This window comes from Hylobates moloch, unplaced genomic scaffold, assembly GCF_009828535.3.
Source record: "Hylobates moloch isolate HMO894 unplaced genomic scaffold, HMol_V3 SCAFFOLD_10, whole genome shotgun sequence".
Taxonomy (NCBI): domain Eukaryota; kingdom Metazoa; phylum Chordata; class Mammalia; order Primates; family Hylobatidae; genus Hylobates; species Hylobates moloch.
In genome coordinates, this window is record NW_026652285.1 from 96644255 (window position 1) to 96662172 (window position 17918).

The 17918-nt window shown below is 49.4% G+C and overlaps 2 protein-coding genes across 15 annotated transcripts in view; both read right to left on the reverse strand.

The window, feature by feature from the left end:
* LOC116475645 (pseudouridylate synthase TRUB2, mitochondrial) overlaps positions 1-17918 on the reverse strand; it is a 124250-nt gene that overhangs the window by 19741 nt on the left and 86591 nt on the right. The gene's annotated exons all lie outside the window — the stretch shown is intronic.
* NR6A1 (nuclear receptor subfamily 6 group A member 1) overlaps positions 15199-17918 on the reverse strand; it is a 256354-nt gene continuing 253634 nt past the window's right edge. For all 14 annotated transcript variants that reach the window (XM_058445822.1, XM_058445821.1, XM_058445816.1 and 11 more), the window contains 2 exons: positions 17514-17666; positions 15199-15579 (listed from right to left, as the gene is read on the reverse strand). In XM_058445822.1, coding sequence (XP_058301805.1) covers positions 15491-15579; positions 17514-17666 — 242 coding nt within the window. In that variant the 3' untranslated portion in view covers positions 15199-15490. The remainder of the gene's footprint in view (positions 15580-17513; positions 17667-17918) is intronic.

Here is a 17918-nt window from a genome sequence, read left to right on the forward strand (position 1 = left end):
ACGGTGGCGACTGTGGGTGCGCAGAAACCCCCTCACACCACGGCGGGCGGCAGCCGGACGGCAGGCTGGCCCTGTCCGTCCGTCCTCCTCCTCCTCCCCGCCCTGGTGGGGGGGGCCACCGGAGGCCCAATTGGTCTCTGCCCCCACGTGACTCTGCAGGCCTCTCGCCTTCTTTGTTGGTGTTTCTCTTCATTTACGTCTATTTTTTTCTTCTTCTCCTAAAAGAAAAAAAATACCCCTATCTATCTGGGGGCCGAGGGTGGGGGCGGAGGCCAAGGCACTGCGGAGGCCTTGGCCAGCTGGCTGTTCCAGGCCTGCTGTGGGAGCCCAGAGGCAGGGACCCCACAGAGGCGGGTAGGCAGCCCCGCTTGTTAGAGACTGGGTGGGAGTGGGGCTTGATTTATGGGCTGCTCCCCCACCCGGCCTGCCGCCTGCTCCTCTCTCCTTGTGAATGGCTACTTCCCTGGGGCCTGGCCTGGCATGGTCTGGCCCGGCCCGGACATTGGAGTAGAGTCAGGACAGGCCGGTGCAGAGGCAAGGCCATGGCGACTTGACCAGGCGGTCTGCTGCTTCCACCTGTCTTTTTACTCTTCCATCAGGTGGAAGAAGAGGGGGGCCGGAAGGCGAGCAGGTGAGCAGCCTGGACACCTGGTGCGTGCATGCCACGGTGGCCTCTGAATGTCCCCAACTGCTGTGGGCTGCTGAAGTTCCCAGTCGATGGCTGGAAAAACAGGCTGGGCTGAGACTGCCTCTGAGGCCAAGTGGTGGCTACAGTGGCCCCAGGTTGAACCAAGTATGAAGCTAGGCCAGGATGGGACAGGGTAGCAGGAAGGGGCCTTTATCTAGAAGGCTAGCCTCCCCAGACAACCTGGGACGTCCCCATCCAATCTCTGGGCCCAGATGGGCTTTGACATATCCCGGTCCTCTAGAGCCGGGTTGCAGGGCCTTGTGCTGCTCCCACGGTGACTGGATCTTTTGTGCCTTCCTCTGTTCATGTCACATTTACTGAGCGCAAACTTAGGGGTCAGGCACTGTTCCAGGCACCAGGGATCCCATAGGAAAGAGAAGAAAATCTCTGTCCTCAGAGGATTTACCTCCGTGCCTTTCATCGTGGGAGGGTAGGGAGGGGCACAGGGCGACTATGGGGCAGTCACTGTTGAGAACCACCCCTCCTCCCACGTATCCCTTCATTGGAGGAAATAAATAAATCACACCCAACACCTCACTTATCTGGAACAAGAGGGACTTTTCTGGATAAGTGAAGCCAACTCTCTCTCTCTCTATTTTTTTCATGGAAGGCCACTGAAAAAGTAGAAATGCCAACTATATTTAAAACCTAGTGTGTGTTTTCCAGCCAGTCACTGTGGCTCATGCCTGTAATCCCAGCATTTTGGGAGGCCAAGGTGGGCGGATCACCTGAGGTCAGAAGTTCAAGACAAGCCTGGCCAACACGGCAAAACACCATCTCTACTAAAAATACAAAAATTCGCTTGGTGTGGTGGCTTGTGCCTTTAGTCCCAGCTACTTGGGAAGCTGAGGCAGGAGGATCACTTGAACCTGGGAGGCAGAGGTTGCAGTGAGCCAAGATTGCACTACTGCAGTCCAGCCTGGATGACACAGTGAGACTCCGTCTCAAATAAAATAAAATAAAATAAAATAAAATAAAATAAAATAAAATAAAACCTAGTGTGTGTTTTCCTCATTATGCCCCTTAAAATTGTGTGTGAACATGCAACAATAATACTGATAGCCTGTAGTCCCGGCTACTCGGGAGGCTGAGGCAGGAGGATGGTTTGAACCCAGGATTTTGAGCTGCAGTGAGCTATGATTGTGCCACTGCACTCTAGCCTGGGCAATAGAGTTTTAATAATTAATAATCATTTATTCAATAATAATAATTTTTATAATATAATTTCACCGACAGTCATAGCTAACTGATCAAATATATTCCACCTACAACGTAACAGACAACTTATTCCTCAATGTGCATGACCTTGTAATTATGTCTTTTTCACCTAGAGAAGTTCTGACAAGATATACTTCTCTTGCATATGGCTGAACCTAACTAGTCTCCCTATTTTAATATTTTTTTTTTAGTGTCCCTGTTTTGTTTTATGTCTTTTGAGACAGGGTCTTGCTCTGTTACTCAGGCTGGAGTGCAGTGGTACCATCATAGCTCACTGTAGCCTCGACCTCCTGGGCTCAAGCAATCCTCCTGCCTCAGTCTCCTGAATAGCTGAGACTACAGGCACATGCCACCACACTTGGCTAAATTTTGTATTTTCTTTTGTAGAGATGGGGTTTCGCCATGCTGCCCAGGCTAGTCTTGAACTCCTGGGCTCAAGCAATCGGCCGCCTCGGCCTCCCAAAGTGCTGGGATTACAGGTGTAAGCCACAGCACCTGGCCTTAGTGTCCCTTTTTTTTTTTTTTTTTTTTTTTGAGATGGAGTCTCACTCTGTTGCCCAGGCTGGAGTGTAGTGGCACGATTTCAGCTCACTGCAACCTCCGCCTCCTGGGTTCAAGCAATTCTCCTGTCTCAGCCTCCCAAGTAGCTGGGATTACAGGCACCCGCCACCACACCCGGCTAATTTTTGTATTTTTAGTAGAGATGGGGTTTCACCATTTTGGCCATGCTGATCTCAAACTCCTGACCTCGGGTGATCCACCCGCCTCGGCCTCCCCAAGTACTGGGATTACAGGTGTGAGCCACCACACCTAGCCTAGTGTCCCTATTTTAATGCAATGATTTTGTTTCTGGACTGATATCACTCACGCTCTGAATTTAATAAGAAATATCCCAGCAAGGCCAGGCACCGTGGCTCACGCCTGTAATTCCAGCACTTTGGGAGGCCAAGGTGGGCGGATCAGGAGGTCAGGAGATGGAGGCCATCCTGGCTAACACGGTGAGATCCCGTCTCTACTAAAAATATAAAAATCAGCCGGGCCTGGTGGTGGGCGCCTATAGTCCCAGCTACTCCGGAGGCTGAGGCAGGAGAATGGTGTGAACCCAGGAGGCGGAGCTTGCAGTGAGCCGAGATTGCGCCACTGCACTCCAGGCTGGGCAACAAAAAAAAAATATATATATATATTATATATATATTTTTATATTTATATATTTTTTATATATATATATATTTTTATATTATATAATATATATATTTATATATATATAATATATATATATATATATAATATATATATATTTATATATATAATATATATTTCTGTATATATTTTATATATATATATAATATATATAAACGCACACACACACACATATCCCAGCAAATACCCATCACTAACATGTCACATACATGTAACAATAACAAAATCATGAATCTTTGCACCTCATTTGATAGGTGACCTTATGAAGTGGGGTCTGCTTTGTCCGCCTTCTTAAACAAGACAAACAGGTCTCTCTCCACACCATGACGCCATAGAAGGAACCAGCCTGGCTTTGTCATAGTCTCCTGGTGAGTCCTTGAGCCCTGAGAAGAATTGCTGGCAGAGTCTCTGGATTAAATCCCAGTTCTACCACTTTCTAGCTGTGTGACCCGGGACCAGTCACTTCCCCTCTCTGGGCCTTACATCCTCTCTGTAAAATGGGGATGAAAGGAGACAATACGTGTAATGTATTCAGTGGCTGGCTGGTATGTCATGTGTGCTCAATAAGTGTCAGCAAAACACAAACAAACAACCAGCTGAAGGACTGGCTGCTCTGTCCTCAGAGGCCCTTTCCCTGTTAAGTCTGAGATTGCAACATCATCATGGACACTGTTTGCCCTTCTGTGATGAGCGTCTCACCCCAGCCTGGGGAAGCCTCCAGAAAAGGCCTGATTTATCTCTGGGTCCACAGCAGCCCGCGCGGAGCAAGCGTTGGAACTTGCTGAATGACCACTTTCCTCTGCACTTGTAGGTAGAGCTCTGCTGCCTGCTCCATGGGTCCTGTCTCCTCTGACGGCATCAGTTGTCACACAAGGCTGGGTACTCCTCATCCCCTAAGCAACCCTGGCCACAGTCACTGGTACCCCCTTCCTCTGTGCTGCCCCCTCCCACCCTCAGCCAAACTGGGTGCTCTATGGGGACAGGGGCAGCCAGGGGTTACCAGCTGGGAATGGCAAGGCCCCAACTCAGAAGTGTCCCCCTACGTGCCAGGTCCCCAGCTAACCACTCCACATCTGCAGTCAGTCTTGAACCTCTCCGGCATTCTGGGTGGTAGGCAGTAACTCCCTCCCAACCCCCGATAGCAGCAGTTAAGAGAGGAGGAAAGTCAGCCTTAGAGAGACCAGGCATCTTCCCAAAGTCACCGAGGCGAGGGTGTGATGGGACCAGCGTTCAAATCCCAGCAGTGGAGTCCAGAGCCCAGGCCTGCAGGCTGACTCCTCTCCACCCTGCCAGAGCCCCTGGGTGGCCTGTCCTTTCCTTCAAGCCCCAGCCCTGGTGGTCCCAGGCCACTAGACCCACCCAGAGGGGAAAGCAAAGGAGGGGTGTAGTCTTGACCCAGGCGCCCCCAACCTCCTTCCCCAGGCAAACAAAGCCCAGGGGCTCTCTCCTAAGTGGGGACTTTCCCAAAGTGCCAGGCCCATTTCCTGGAGGTGGGATAAGGAACAAACAAACCAGAGACCCAGAAACTGAAAGAGAGAGAGGAGAGGGACAGAATCCTCAGGCTGCAGAGTGGAAGGGTGGCCAGAAAAAGAGAGAGAAGCTGCAGAGGCTCGGGCAGAAAATATGAAGAGAGAGAGAAAGGGGAGACCCAGTCGGGGAGGGAGGGAGGATGACAGAGAAATTCAGAGTGGTGAGGTTTGGGGAGAGAAGAAATGAGAGCGAGAAGAAATGAGGAAGAGAGAGAGTAGAGATGAGCGAGATTCAGACGGAGAGAGAGAGACTGAGGCAGAGAACAAGAAGCGGGAAGGGCCGGAGCCTGGAGAGCTGGAGGTGGAGGGAGGGTGGATGTGGAGACCCCGTGCAGGGCAGCGGAGGGGGCGGGCCTGCTGGCGGCAGCAGAGGCTGTTTCCGCTGCACCCCTTATCAGCCTGCTGCCAGATGTTCAGATCCGATGCCAATGTCAGAGAAGTCCATAGTGCTGGGTCAAGGCCGTGGCCGGCGGGAGCCTCAGCTGCAGTGTGGGGAGGGGGGCTAGGGGCCTGCAATAGACCTGCTCGCTCTTCCCCCTCTGCCTGGTGGCTCTCTGGGCTGGACCACTTCGTGGGGATGGGAAAGACCAGGTGCCTCTGGGGCCACTTCTCTAGACTGAGAACAAGGACTTGTGGAGGCAGATTGGGGCTCCTGGCAACACGTGGACACATACATCTTTGCACATTCGAGAAAGCACGTGGACACACACTCAGGCACATGAGTGCACAGTGCCACACGGGGACAGCTCACAGAGTGCAGTGAAGAGCTGCGCCCCCACAGCACTCCTCAGCACCCCACAGCCTGCTAGAGCCCCTGCTCTGCGTCTTCAGCTTAGGGCCCCTACCCCCCGACCTCTCACCTGACCCAGGACTGCAGCCCGCGCTGGAGAAGCGAGGTAGGAGCCTCTTTGTGGCTGGTACTATTCCCAGGGCCCATACTGCTCTTCTATGAACTGGATGCACCCAGAATCTGCTGCCCCCAGGGCTGGGCAGAGGACCTGGGACCCTCAGAACATGAGGCCTGGGGGAGCCCCCGTAGGAGGTGCAGAAGGTGGCATCTGGCAGAGCTGGGCTCCAGCCTTGGGTCTGGCCTCTCCACCAGGCTCCTGGAGCGTGCAGTACAGCTGGGGCCCCCAGCCTGGGGTAGCTTATCTCTCGGTGCACACGCTTGGCCCTCAAGGGGTGACCCAGCCTTGCTCCCCACATTCCACTTCAGCCACACAGCCGGTGGGCCCCCCCCACAGCTCCGAGACAGGGCCTGTGCTTGGAGGGTGGTCAGGAGCCATCACGCTGCACCACCCCCTGCTCTCGGCTCCAGCCCTACACAGCCATCTCTGGTGTCTCTTCGCTTGTCTCTGCTTTCATCTCTGTCATGATGAATCTGTCACTGTCGGTATCTTAATCATGTTCTAATTTGTTTCTCTCTGCTATTTTCAGCCTCTTAGTCTGTTTTTCTTTTCTCTCTCTGGGGTCCTTGAATGGGGCCACATCTAAGGATACTGACACTCTTCTTTCTAGCTCACAGTGGCCAGCTGAGTGGGAATGTCTATGAGAACTCAGGCTTGGGTGAGGGACAAAGGGCCTCGGCAAGCAGAGACCTTGGAACTGTAGTGGGTGAGCTGGGGCAGCCCAGGGAGCCCAAATTCAGGCCCCCTTCCACCCACTGCTAGGAGTCAGCCTGGATGATGGACACTGACAGGGCCTGGCGCTGGTAGGCTCCCCCATGTAGTGAAGCCTGGGGGTGGCAGCAAGGGGGAGGAAGCTGGGGCTGGAGGTCTCCCAGCCTGAGAGCCTCCTTCCTGTTTGTAGGGAAGTCACTGCCTCAGAAACCTGCTAGCGGGAGAGAAGGGAGGCCATGGGGACTTCCGGGAAGCTGGCCAAGGGCCCCAGGCTACCCTCCCTGTGCCCACAAGGGGCCCTCCGGCCCTGGCTTAAAATAGTACAGTTCCTCCTGTAATGGTGCTGGGCCCAGCCCAGACCTCAGAGGGCTGCTGACTGGCTGCTCGTGCTGCTGGCAGAGGCCCGGGTACCCAGCCCTCCTCAGATTGTGGCTGGAGGCTTTGTGTCTTGGTAATATGGGTGGGAATAGGGAGTTGCAGAAAAAGCATGGGTTCCTGAGTCAGAAGCCCTGGATTCAGGTCTCAGCCCCAACACCAACTAGCTGTGAGACTTTGAGCTGGTCCATGTTGCCTCCCTGAGCCTCAGTTTCCACTTATGGAAAACAGGGTGAGCGCCTGGCTTTTAACCTGAACGAGACCACGTATGTAGCCGATGCCTATGGACCTTGCCACACATAAAGTGGACACTCAAAAAATGGGAGTGGGAGTGGACACTCCAACTCCTCACCTGAGGAAGTGCCCCCTGGAAGCACTCCTCAGTACCTACACTGCTCCTAGGACTGGGTGTTGAACAAGGAAGGTTTGTGGAGAGGCAGCATGCAGGGAGGGCAAGGATGGGGCTGTGGTCTCCATGGTGAGACTTGTTGCCAAGGGAACAAGACTCCAAGAGCCCCGGGTCTGGCAGTTGGGCACTTTTGCCATAGGATCTGAGAGACTGATTACCACTGTGGACCTAAAACCCTGATGGGCAGCCAGGCCAAGGCTCCTGGCTCTGCTAAGTTTCTGCTGTTGGGGTGTAGGGGCAACAGCTCCCCGTTCCTAGCCTCCTTTCATGTATTGACTTCCCTGAGACCCAACTTTAAGCCAGCCACACTCGATCTTCCTTAACCCTGCCCCGTTCCCCAGGACACAGGTACCATCACCTCCATTTGTCTGACAGGGAAAGTGAGGATCAGAGAAGCATCTATCTGGGTCAAGGTCACATACAACCAGGAAGGGCAAGAGCTGGAATGACAACTCAGGTGGTGAGATCTCTGGTTGATGTGCCTGCTGTCTCATAGACTGCTTGAAGGAAACGACCCCTGGAAAGAGCTCTGTGTAGTCAGATCGAACCTCATCCCAGCACTCTCCCCTGCCATCATTTCCAGGGGCTTCTGTCTTCAGACTCTGACTTAATTTGGAGTAGCCAGCCTTCCCTGTTTCTTCAGGTATGCAGATGGTCTTACGTACCTCTGAGGGTTTGCACAGGGATAAGAATTGCAGCACAGATCCTCCCCAATAGTAGGTGCTCAGTCGATGCTGGTTTTTATTCATTCCTGACATTTGGTTTATATTCATTCCTGACATCTTGCCAGTTATGTAACCTCAAGCAAATGACTTACCCTTTCTGGGCCTCAGTTTTCTTCTCTGTAATATGGGATCATTATAGCATTAACCTCACTGCGTTGCTCTGGGGAATCAGTAGTACTCTAATGCACACAAAATACTTAGCACAGAGCTTTGCTTTGTTTTCTAGATGTTACTTTATTATTCTTCCATATTATTGGCTGGCACCCAGGAAACTGAAAGCTCAGTGTCACATAAGCAGCAATTTATGTATTTAGAGCAGTGTCCTTTTATTCCATGGAATATTATCCCAACAGAATTTTAACAGGAAGCAAAAATGTCCAAAGCTCAAATGCTTTCGGTAGAACCTGGGTTAAACAACATTAGTTTTCTTCAGGTGGGACTTCTTGAGCCTTTAATATGCCAATAAGGGCTGAAAATCAAGGAGGACGACAGAGCGAGTGCAGCACTTCCCATATTTTTGGCAACAGAATTCTGGCTTTTTCCATGGAACCATCTCAGGGTGGCGGGGGGGTGGTCTGTGTTCTGAGAAGCCATACTGATGTAGCGCCTGCAGTATTCCACATATCTGGGCAGCACCGCTTTTCAGCTCACTTTGGTTGGGTCTGTTCATCCACCTCTTACAGAATTAATCCTTTATTAATGTTTTTTATTTTTATTTTGTTTTTATGGCAAAAGGTTCACCCAAAGGCCATTAGTGAGCTTTGCTACAAACTGGACATCCACATTCAGCACTACTGAATTGCTAAGGCTGAGCAGGGAGGAAGCCAGTTGTAACTTTAGTATCAGATAGACCTGGATTCAAAAGCCAATTCTGCCACTGACTAATGTATCATCTGAAGCAACTTCCTTGAGCCTCAATTTGCTTATTAGAAAAATGGGGCTGAGACCTACCCCTTGCAAGGCTGTTATGAAGATTACTGAGACGACACACGTGAAGCACCAATCATAGCGCCTGGACTCACGAGGCGGTGGGCCAATGCGTCCCTTCTCCTCCCGGCACCTCTGTGTATCTGTTCCCTCTTGTGGGGCAAGGAAGACAGTCTATTAATTCGTTCTGCAGCATTTCCTTTGTTCTAAACCCATCTCTTTCAAAACTCAAGGGCTCTCTGGTTTCTTGTGCTGGAGGCTGAGGAATGGGAAGGCAGCTGGGCTTCCCTCATTTCACAGAAGAGGATTAACAGACTTTGATCAAACCCTCCTCAGCCTTTATCTTCCCAGCCTGAGAAGCCTTCATCTCTCCCATCTGTCTTCATACACCCCTCAACCCAAACTCTGCCACTTCTCTGATCATATGAGCAGGCCTACAGGACAGTTGGGCAGATCTGGGTTCAAGTACGAACTTAACACTCCTGTGTGATTTGGGCCACATCCCTTGATCTCTTAGAGCCTCCATTTTTTCAGCTCTAGAAAAGCTATTAATAGACCTCACCTATTTTCTGGAAAGAGAGTATTACTTTGCTAGAGCACAGTGCATCCTAGGCCATCCATCGGCCTCTCCTGCACCATGATGCTGCTCTCTTGCCCAAGACGCAGCAGACAGCTTTCTTTCCCCACACTCTTGAATGTGGCATCCAAGGCTCCCAACTGCTTCTCCAGCCTCAACTCTTGCTACCCTCCCACCTGCCACCATTCCTGCCATGACAGCCCCTTGTTATACCTGAACACTCCCATCTTTCTGATACACAGCCAGGCCTTTGGACATGGATCCCTCTAACTGGCCTGTGGATCCCTTTGCCTCGTGACTTTCTTCAAGGGCCACCTTCAACAACACTCATCTGTGAAGCTCTTCCTGACTATCCTCCATAGAACAGGCCACTCCTTCTCCAGGCCCGTACAACCCCATATACATCCCTAATGACAACCTCATCCCCCCTGCACTGCAAAGGTCTGTATCTGCCTCTCCACTAGGCTCACTTCTCTGGTTGTGCCACTCACCTTGGGAGAGTCTTTTCACCTCACTCAACTGTAGTTTCTTCACTTATAAAATAGAAGTAATAATCCTTGAAGTTCAATATGGTGCCTGGCACACAAGGTGGGCACTTCAGTCAGTGCTGGTTCATTGATTCAGCTAGTTCCGAGACACCACCCCCTGCCAGAGCCTCAGCAACAGAAGTGAGGTGGGCGTCAGCTATGAGCAAGAGCCACAGGTCTGAAGGCACAAGCCAGAGCCTCAGGACATGCCATCATCCCTCCCCAGAACCCGAGACAAGCTTCATAGACAGATGCCATGTGCAGAAGGATTCACATTTATTGGTTCAAATACAGTACCTAACACTTGCTAAACATGCATTTCACACTAATTGGTCACATTTCCACAGGTAGTCAATTCACAGAACAGGGTCCATCCCTTGCCAGCTGGCAGGGTGGGAGGTAGCAGAGGGCCTGGGTAGCCTGCAGAGCCCGCCAGCTATCATTTGGTCATGCAGGGTTGATGGAGTCAGGCTGGCAGGCAGCCCTTGGCCGGCCCTTTGGGGACAAGGGCACAGGGACATCCCGTTTCCTCGATTCCTACACACAGGACTGTGGGTGGAGGTGGACCTAGGGCAGGTAACCTGGGGGTATGCTCGTGGATGTGTGTGCCACTAGAGCCCTTAAAGGTAGTGTCTGTGGGAGTGGTGCTCCCTATGCCCTGGAGCACAGGAAGGAAATGGAGGCCTCTTCAGGGGGGTGACTAGTCCCTGGCTGGGTAGGTGGGAAGGAATCCCCAGACACAGCCCAGACCTTACAATGCAGCCACCAGCCCCTATGGCAGACCTGGCATGGCAACACAGACAAAAACACCAACACCCCAGGGCAGGCGGGGCTTCTTTCCCGACAGAAACATGTAAACAGAGCAGGAGCTACAGTATTCTTTTCCCACAGGATTCCTCAGAGAGGAATCGACCAGGATGTCACTTAAGAGGTAGTTTTTTTTTCTTTTTCATGGAAATCTGAATCAACAACATTATCATCTATTACAAGACATCTTAGAGAAAGAAAACAATGGTCATCACAGGGCAAAGACAGCAGGGCTAGAGCTGGGGGACTAGCCTCCACCAGTAACACAACTTTTGTTCTTGGGCTTGGAGCAGGCGCTGACCTTACTCACCACCTCCCTTTGAGCCTACAGTTTGATTCCTGTGCAGGCTGTGGCCCATTTAGGGCTTCAGGCCCAGAAGACGGACGCTAGATGGGGACTGGGCTAGACAGAGGGACCAGGCTTTTATGAGCGTGGAGGGGCAGGGCCACCGCGGCTTGTGTCATAGGACAGCTAGAAGCCTTCAAGTCTCATGGTGGCCCAGGTCTGGCCAAAGCGGAAGCCCCCGCTTGCTCCAGACTTGGCAGGCTCTCTGGAGCTCCCGCCTTGGAGGAAACAGTTCAGGTATGGCTCCCAAGCCCAGAAAAAATGTTGCTGTGGCAGCCTAGAGAGGAGTTTCTGGGGATCCTGTAATTAAATACACATCCCTGAGCTGTGGCCCCAGAAACCCTTGTCTCCAGGCTAACCAGTTTCCAACACTTGGTGGAATGACTGCCGTTTCTCATCCTGACACACAGATAAAACATCATTTCACAGACACTGGACATAGATGCTTCAAGCCAAGGAGAAAGGGAGGATGATCAATTGCAAAGGCAGAGGGGAGTGCAAGGGAACTCTCACGGGCTGGGGTAGGGGGAGGCAGGGGAATAAGAGTAGCGGATTTTTTTGTTAAATTTTGTTTTTTGGGGTTTTTTTTGTTTTTTTACTTTAAAAAAATCAATTAAAAAATTCAAAGCTTAATAAAAGGGCTGGCCTGAAAGACTGGATTCTTAAAACAATTGCAAAAATTTCAAAAGCAACAAGGAAAAAAGATATACACCAGGGGCCCAGAGAGGAGGGCCTGGAACCACAGCTCAGCTTTCTGTCCTGCTGAGAAGCCAGGGTTCCCTTAATTCAACCAACCTTGGACATGCTTAGATGCTGCCCACAGTGGGTTTGTCTGTCTCCATCAGTCCCATTCCCCCAGGAAATCAAGAACAAACAAACAAATGTAGGAAATGGGTAACAGAGCAACGCAGCTAGCTCAGAGCCCAGGATTTTAAGGATCTGGTAACAGTGACCACGGCAAGTACTCACCTTCCTGAAAAAGGGTGGCAGGTGAGAGGCAGGTTGATGTGGAGTGGGTGACATTCAGTGATGCCATAGAAACCCTTAGGATTCCCCATTCCTTGCTCTGGTTCTGGGGAACAGGACAGGGAGGATCCTGCCTACTTCCTCCTATCCCTGCGGGCTTGCCCACCTCTCTTGTGAGTGCGGCATAGAGGCTGGGTGTCCTCTGAGCCAGGTTGAGTACTTTGAGACAGATTCTGGGGAATTTCTCCAGATTAAGGACAAGACCACCAAACCTTGCAAAGGACTCCAAAAGTCTACGAAGGCAGCCAGAGAGCATGAATAAGTTCCAAGATGCCAAACTTTTGTCTTGGGACAAGAAAACATCAAAAAGGAGAGGGAGGGAAAGGCTTGCATGTTTCAACGTAGTGCAAGGAGGTGGGATTCTGCTTTTCCATGTAGCTTTCAGAGTCATATTTTTATGGCTTAAAAATTCTCACTCGGCTGGGCACAGTGGCTCACGCCTATAATCCCAGCACTTTGGGAGGCCGAGGCAGGCGGATCACGAGGTCAGGAGATCGAGACCATCCTGGCTAACATGGTGAAACACTGTCTCTACTAAAAATACAAAAAAAATTAGCCAGGCATGGTGGCGGGTGCCTGTAGTCCCAGCTACTCGGGAGGCTGAGGCAGGAGAATGGCATGAACCCGGGAGGCGGAGCTTGCAGTGAGCCAAGATCACGCCACTGCACTTCAGCCTGGGCAACAGAGCGAGACTGTCTCAAAAAAAAAAAAAAATCTCACTCAAAGTGAGTGCTTTTGGTGGTTGGGGATCAGAGAGAAGGCAGAAAGAGAAATTAGAGAAAACATGCACAACTTTTCTCTCCTTCCACTAGCAAAAAGGCTACCTGTTAACCAAACATCATGGGGAAGAAAGCAAAAAACAAACATACCAAACCTCCCCCTCCAACCTTTCTCTGTGTCCTTCAAACCAAATTCACAAATACATCTAGTGGCTGACCTAATGTCTCCACGCTGCTAGCTACACTCCTACCTTCTCCTCGTAATACCTGAGTTTGCAATGCAACACATTCACTTTACCCTGTTTAAAAAAAGCCCACATCATAAAAGGACTGGTGCAGAAGACATTAAAGACGGTCCACAGGTCAGGCTCCGGCTCGGAACACACGGCCACTTGGCTCAGAGATTCTGCAGGGCTCTCGGCAATGAATGGGCTCTTTGTTCTGTGGAATCTGCTGCAAACATTTGTAAAACTGGATTTGTACAATGGCAACTTGCAGAACCTTTCCCCTACTCCACAAATTAACAACTTGCTCTGTTCAATACTACGTTGTTGGAGAGACATGTTCTTGCCTCAACAGAGAGCAATTTCTTTTGACACCCAACACAACGGGTAAAATGTTTAATTTGAAAAGCAATTTCAAAAATAATAATTGGACAGATGGAGGCCTCAGCAAAGAACAATGCTGTACACAGGAGCTGTCTTAGAGAAGGGATCTGTGATATGTGTCTCCTTCTCGATCTGGAGGAAAGCAGCTCAGTCTGACCTGTGGCCAAAGAATGTGATCTAGTTGGTTAAATAAAAAAAATTCAGGGGAACAAGTATCGTGAACTTAGAAATAAACAGATACACACGAACACACAAGAATCTTCCCATTGACGTGAAAAACATGTTAGCCGGAGCTTTTCCTGAGGAACATGTCTCTTCTTTCTCAGAGCAACTGGGGAAACGGCATTGAGGAGTAATGCTCTGAGTTTTAGATCCATCAAGGGCCAAAATCATCACTCTGCTGGTACCCGTAACATTTCACCAGAAAGAAACAATTACAATCAGACATGGACTACCCAGTATGCACACGACGTGGTGGTCTTCTGGGTAGCTTTACTAGATTGAGTTGGGGAGAGAGCAAACAGCCTTTGACTAAATAGGCAGAAGAAGGTGCCGTGGACCCTTCCAACCTACCCAGGCATGCAGCCAACTAAGTGGTCTGCTTGCCATACTGGCTGTGAAAGATACCTGGGTGTAGGCAGGACAACTGCTACATTACGGCGAAAAGGGAAAAAGCACCTGAAAGAGTTCAAAGACAGACCTGGTGTGGCGCTGGCCAAAGTCAAGAGGGTAAGGAACACGTCCTGGGATGAGGTGGGGCACGTAGTGAGAGATCAAGGAGTCCAGGCCATGTCTGCAGAGGTAGCAGCCGGGCCATTAGGAACCTGAGGTAGTTTAAAGCCCCCCTTCCCTTCCAGGTGCTTCTGGCTCCAGCCCTCCAGGCCTTGGTTGGCCAGTCCACTGCTGAAGTAAGGGGCAGCTGGGCCACTCTGGGCCTTGGGCTTTGTGTTCTGGGTCCCTGAGGAAAACTGGTCTCACTCTGGAGAGAAAAGGAGAACTTGGAGAAGAACTTAGGGGCAACACTTCTGGTCAGCAGACAGGTGAATGGTCCTTCTCACTGTTTAAAAAAGCCTGAAGTTTTTGGATTTAGACCTGAGGGTGCAGTAGGAAGGGGAGGGGAGAGGAACAGATTTCAAAACGGGAGTGTCTATTCTTTTTGCAGTCTGGCCTTGCCCTACTACCGTTTGAAGAAAACAAGGTGAAAGAAGAATATATCAGTAGTGGGCACCAGGCTTCAGAACATGGCATTCTGCTCAGCTGGTTTTTCAAAGGGCCAATAGGAAGTCAAATGTGTAAGGGAGCGGGATGGAGGAAGGTGGGCCTCAGGAGATCCAGGTAAGGACACTAGGTAGCTGGGGGCCCCGAGGGAGCTGGGAGGCGAGTCCTGTGGATCAAGTGATTGCCAGGACTTTGCCTAGATGGAAAGTTCGCAGTGGTAGACAATGATGGTGGTGCAGGGGTAAGGGGGGCAGCAATGTGTGAGAACAGAAATTCTTCTGCCCTTAGGACTTGTTGGGTGGAAGGACACCTGCCTTAAATATGGTCACTGTGCCCTACTCTCTTAATTTTCACGCTTTCCAAGCAAAGGACATGGCTCAATCCCCATCTCCTGTCCTGCTGCTGTCTCACCAACTTTGCTTAGTGAATCTCCTAACAACACTTTGCCCCTTTACAGTGTGCCGTTTTATCTGGCAATTCTGTGGCTAAAAAAGGCAATTTGCTCTCTGACAGACAAATGTATGAGTCTGCTGAGAAAATGTGGAAAAAGTAGGGATGGCCACACCCCCCATTTCCATTGAGGTAGTCATCTTTGTCAACATTATGGAAATAGTCATCTTAGCCCCATCCCACCCTCTCCCTCAAAATACAAAAGAACTATTTCTAAACAATGACAACACTGTAACATTAAACATCTTCACATTCTGTAAACTGTAAGAAAATGCATTGGCTGCATTCACACAAAAGCATGTGCATCATGTTGAAGGCCATACATTCAACTCTGTCGTGAAATAAATATATAGAAAAATGAGGTTAAAAAAACAGACAAACAAACAAAAACTCTTCTTGCTATGGAGGCAACGGGAAATGCTGCTCCACAGCCTCCATCTTGGTCTCTCTGGCTTTTCCCTCTAGAGCCTGTCCTGCCCACCCAAGGCGCTGTGGTTGGCCTGAGGAGGGCGCTGGAACAGGTCATTCCTTGCCCACACTGGTCTTGCAGGAATGCAGCACCACCTTAAAGAGGAGGGGCAGCTGCTCCAGGGGCACATTCACCATCTTTCCTGGGAACAAGGGGGGAGAAGAAGAGTTAGCAGTGGTCACTGTAGTGGACAGGCCAGTCAGCCTCCTTGGGCTGGTGGAGGGAGAGTATCACCTTGCTGAGTGACTGGGGCAAGAGAAGTGCCAGGAGTATCACAAAGGTTGGACACACTGGGCTAACATCCTAACATCCAGACCCCTTTGGGTGCCCAGGGAGCCTAGTAATGGTGCCAACTCATCATCATTCTACTACTCAGGGAATACTTACTCTGTTCTAGGTGGTTAAATGCATTACCTCGTTGAATTCTCACACTATTTCTGTGTACTACTTTTTACCCTCATTTTATAGATAAGGAATCTGAAACTGAGAGGTAGTCCAAAAAACTTCTGTCCTGTTTTCTTCACCCCCCTCAATCCCCAGTAGATCTTCTAAGTAATATTCTATAAAATATTGCACTTCAGAATGGTTTAATAGGTTAATAAAAGTACTAGGGGAAAAAGGAGCGAGGGTAAAGAGGCAAATACATTGAGAAACTCAGGGTTAAAAGAGCTTTACAGATTTCTTGATTGAAGGACTTCTCAGAGCATTCAGTGTGCTAATATAATTTGTAAATACCTAAGGCTGTGTTTCTTCTGCTAACAGTACCTCTAAGTGACCTGGGGAGCCGTTGGAAAACACTGATTGATCTCCAGGCTCCACCCCATTCCAATTAAACCAGAATTCTCCAGGTGCAACTCAAACATTTATTTTTTAAGTTTTCCAGGTGATTGGAAGTGCCGCCAAGGCTGAGGACCCAGTTCTATGGAGGAGAGTGGTGTGTAGTTGTTGACTTCCTTTTATTTCACAGAGTACCTGCTTAATATCTCATGTGGTAAACTCTAGCTTAGAAAATACTGAGACAAACTGTCAAAATATCCCTAAAATTCCAATAGTTTAGGCCCAGCTCACATTTGCTAGACTGCTTTGTGGCCCAAGAAATAGAAAAAAAAATTCCCTTGTCAGATTGAAATAATTTTCCTTTAAAATCGTATTGCTTTCTCCAGAATTTTTATGTTGAATTAAAAAACCGTATTGCTGAATTTTACAGGAAGAATCCCGGTCTGTAGGTCACATTTCTGAGCTGCCCCTCAGTATGTGCTGGACAGCCAGAACAAGAATCTTTACCACATGAAGCAAAGCAAAAACCAAAAAAGCCAGGATTTTATATTGAAATAGACCTATTTAAATGTCAGGAAGCTCAGAAGGGATCAAGACCACATAGAAACATACATACATACACACACATACATACATACACACACACCCCAATACACAACATTCCTCTGCAAATACAGGATTTTAAACTTTATTTTTCCTATTCTTATTTTAATTTTTTTAGAGATGAGGTCTCACTATGTTGCCCAGGCTGGCCTTAACTCCTAGCCTCAACTGATCCTCTCGCCCCAGCCTCCTGAGTAGCTGGGATTACAGGCATGAGCCACTGTGCCCAGCTAAAGACATCACTTTAAATAAATGATCCCTCAAAGCTCATGGGCAATTCTGTGAGATGAAGATAATTTTAAAAATTGAGATATAATTCATGTATCATAAAATTCACTCTTTTAAAGTATACAATTCAAGAAATTAAGTTAATTTGAGATACTTTGAGTCCCTGTTTCCTCATCCAAAAAATGGCTATAATATCGCCAACCACCAGTGGAGACTGGTGTGAGATTAAATGATATAAGGCCACAAAGTACCCTGCATATCATAAGAGCTCAGGAAATTAACTTCTCTTCTCTACAGAGAATGCAAGCTTCTCGTTAGAACAGATCTTTTTTGAGGGCGAGGGTGAGAACTCTTTCATGCAGTTGGTGATGGGCTGGAATGAGCACCCTGAAAACACTGCTTGCCTCATTCCCTTCACATGCTAAGAGAAGCAAGGAAGGGTTGGGAGCCCAAGACCCAGAATGTTACCTGCAATGTATCGAATCTCGGGTAAGCACATCATGAGATCAGGAAAGCGGTTCGGCTGATGTGTGTATTTATATTCAGTAAAATCCTGGCAAATGTACCAGTATCGTTTGTTCAACTGTTCCAGCTGTGAGGCACTGGTCAGACCCCTGATATCTGTGGAAAAAAAAAAACAAAACACACACACACACACACAGGGAATGGGATGGGCATTCTAATGTGGAAGAAACACCAGCTCCTTAAATATGTGCATCTTTCAACTAAGTTACTAAACATTGTCACAACAGGAGATCTTCTCTGATAGGAAGGAACTAAGTTCTACCTAAGGGAAGAGAAATAAGAGAGAGAGGAAAAAAATACAGAGGATAGTAAGCAGACAGAGCTCCTCGAGGGCTAGGGCTTCTCTCA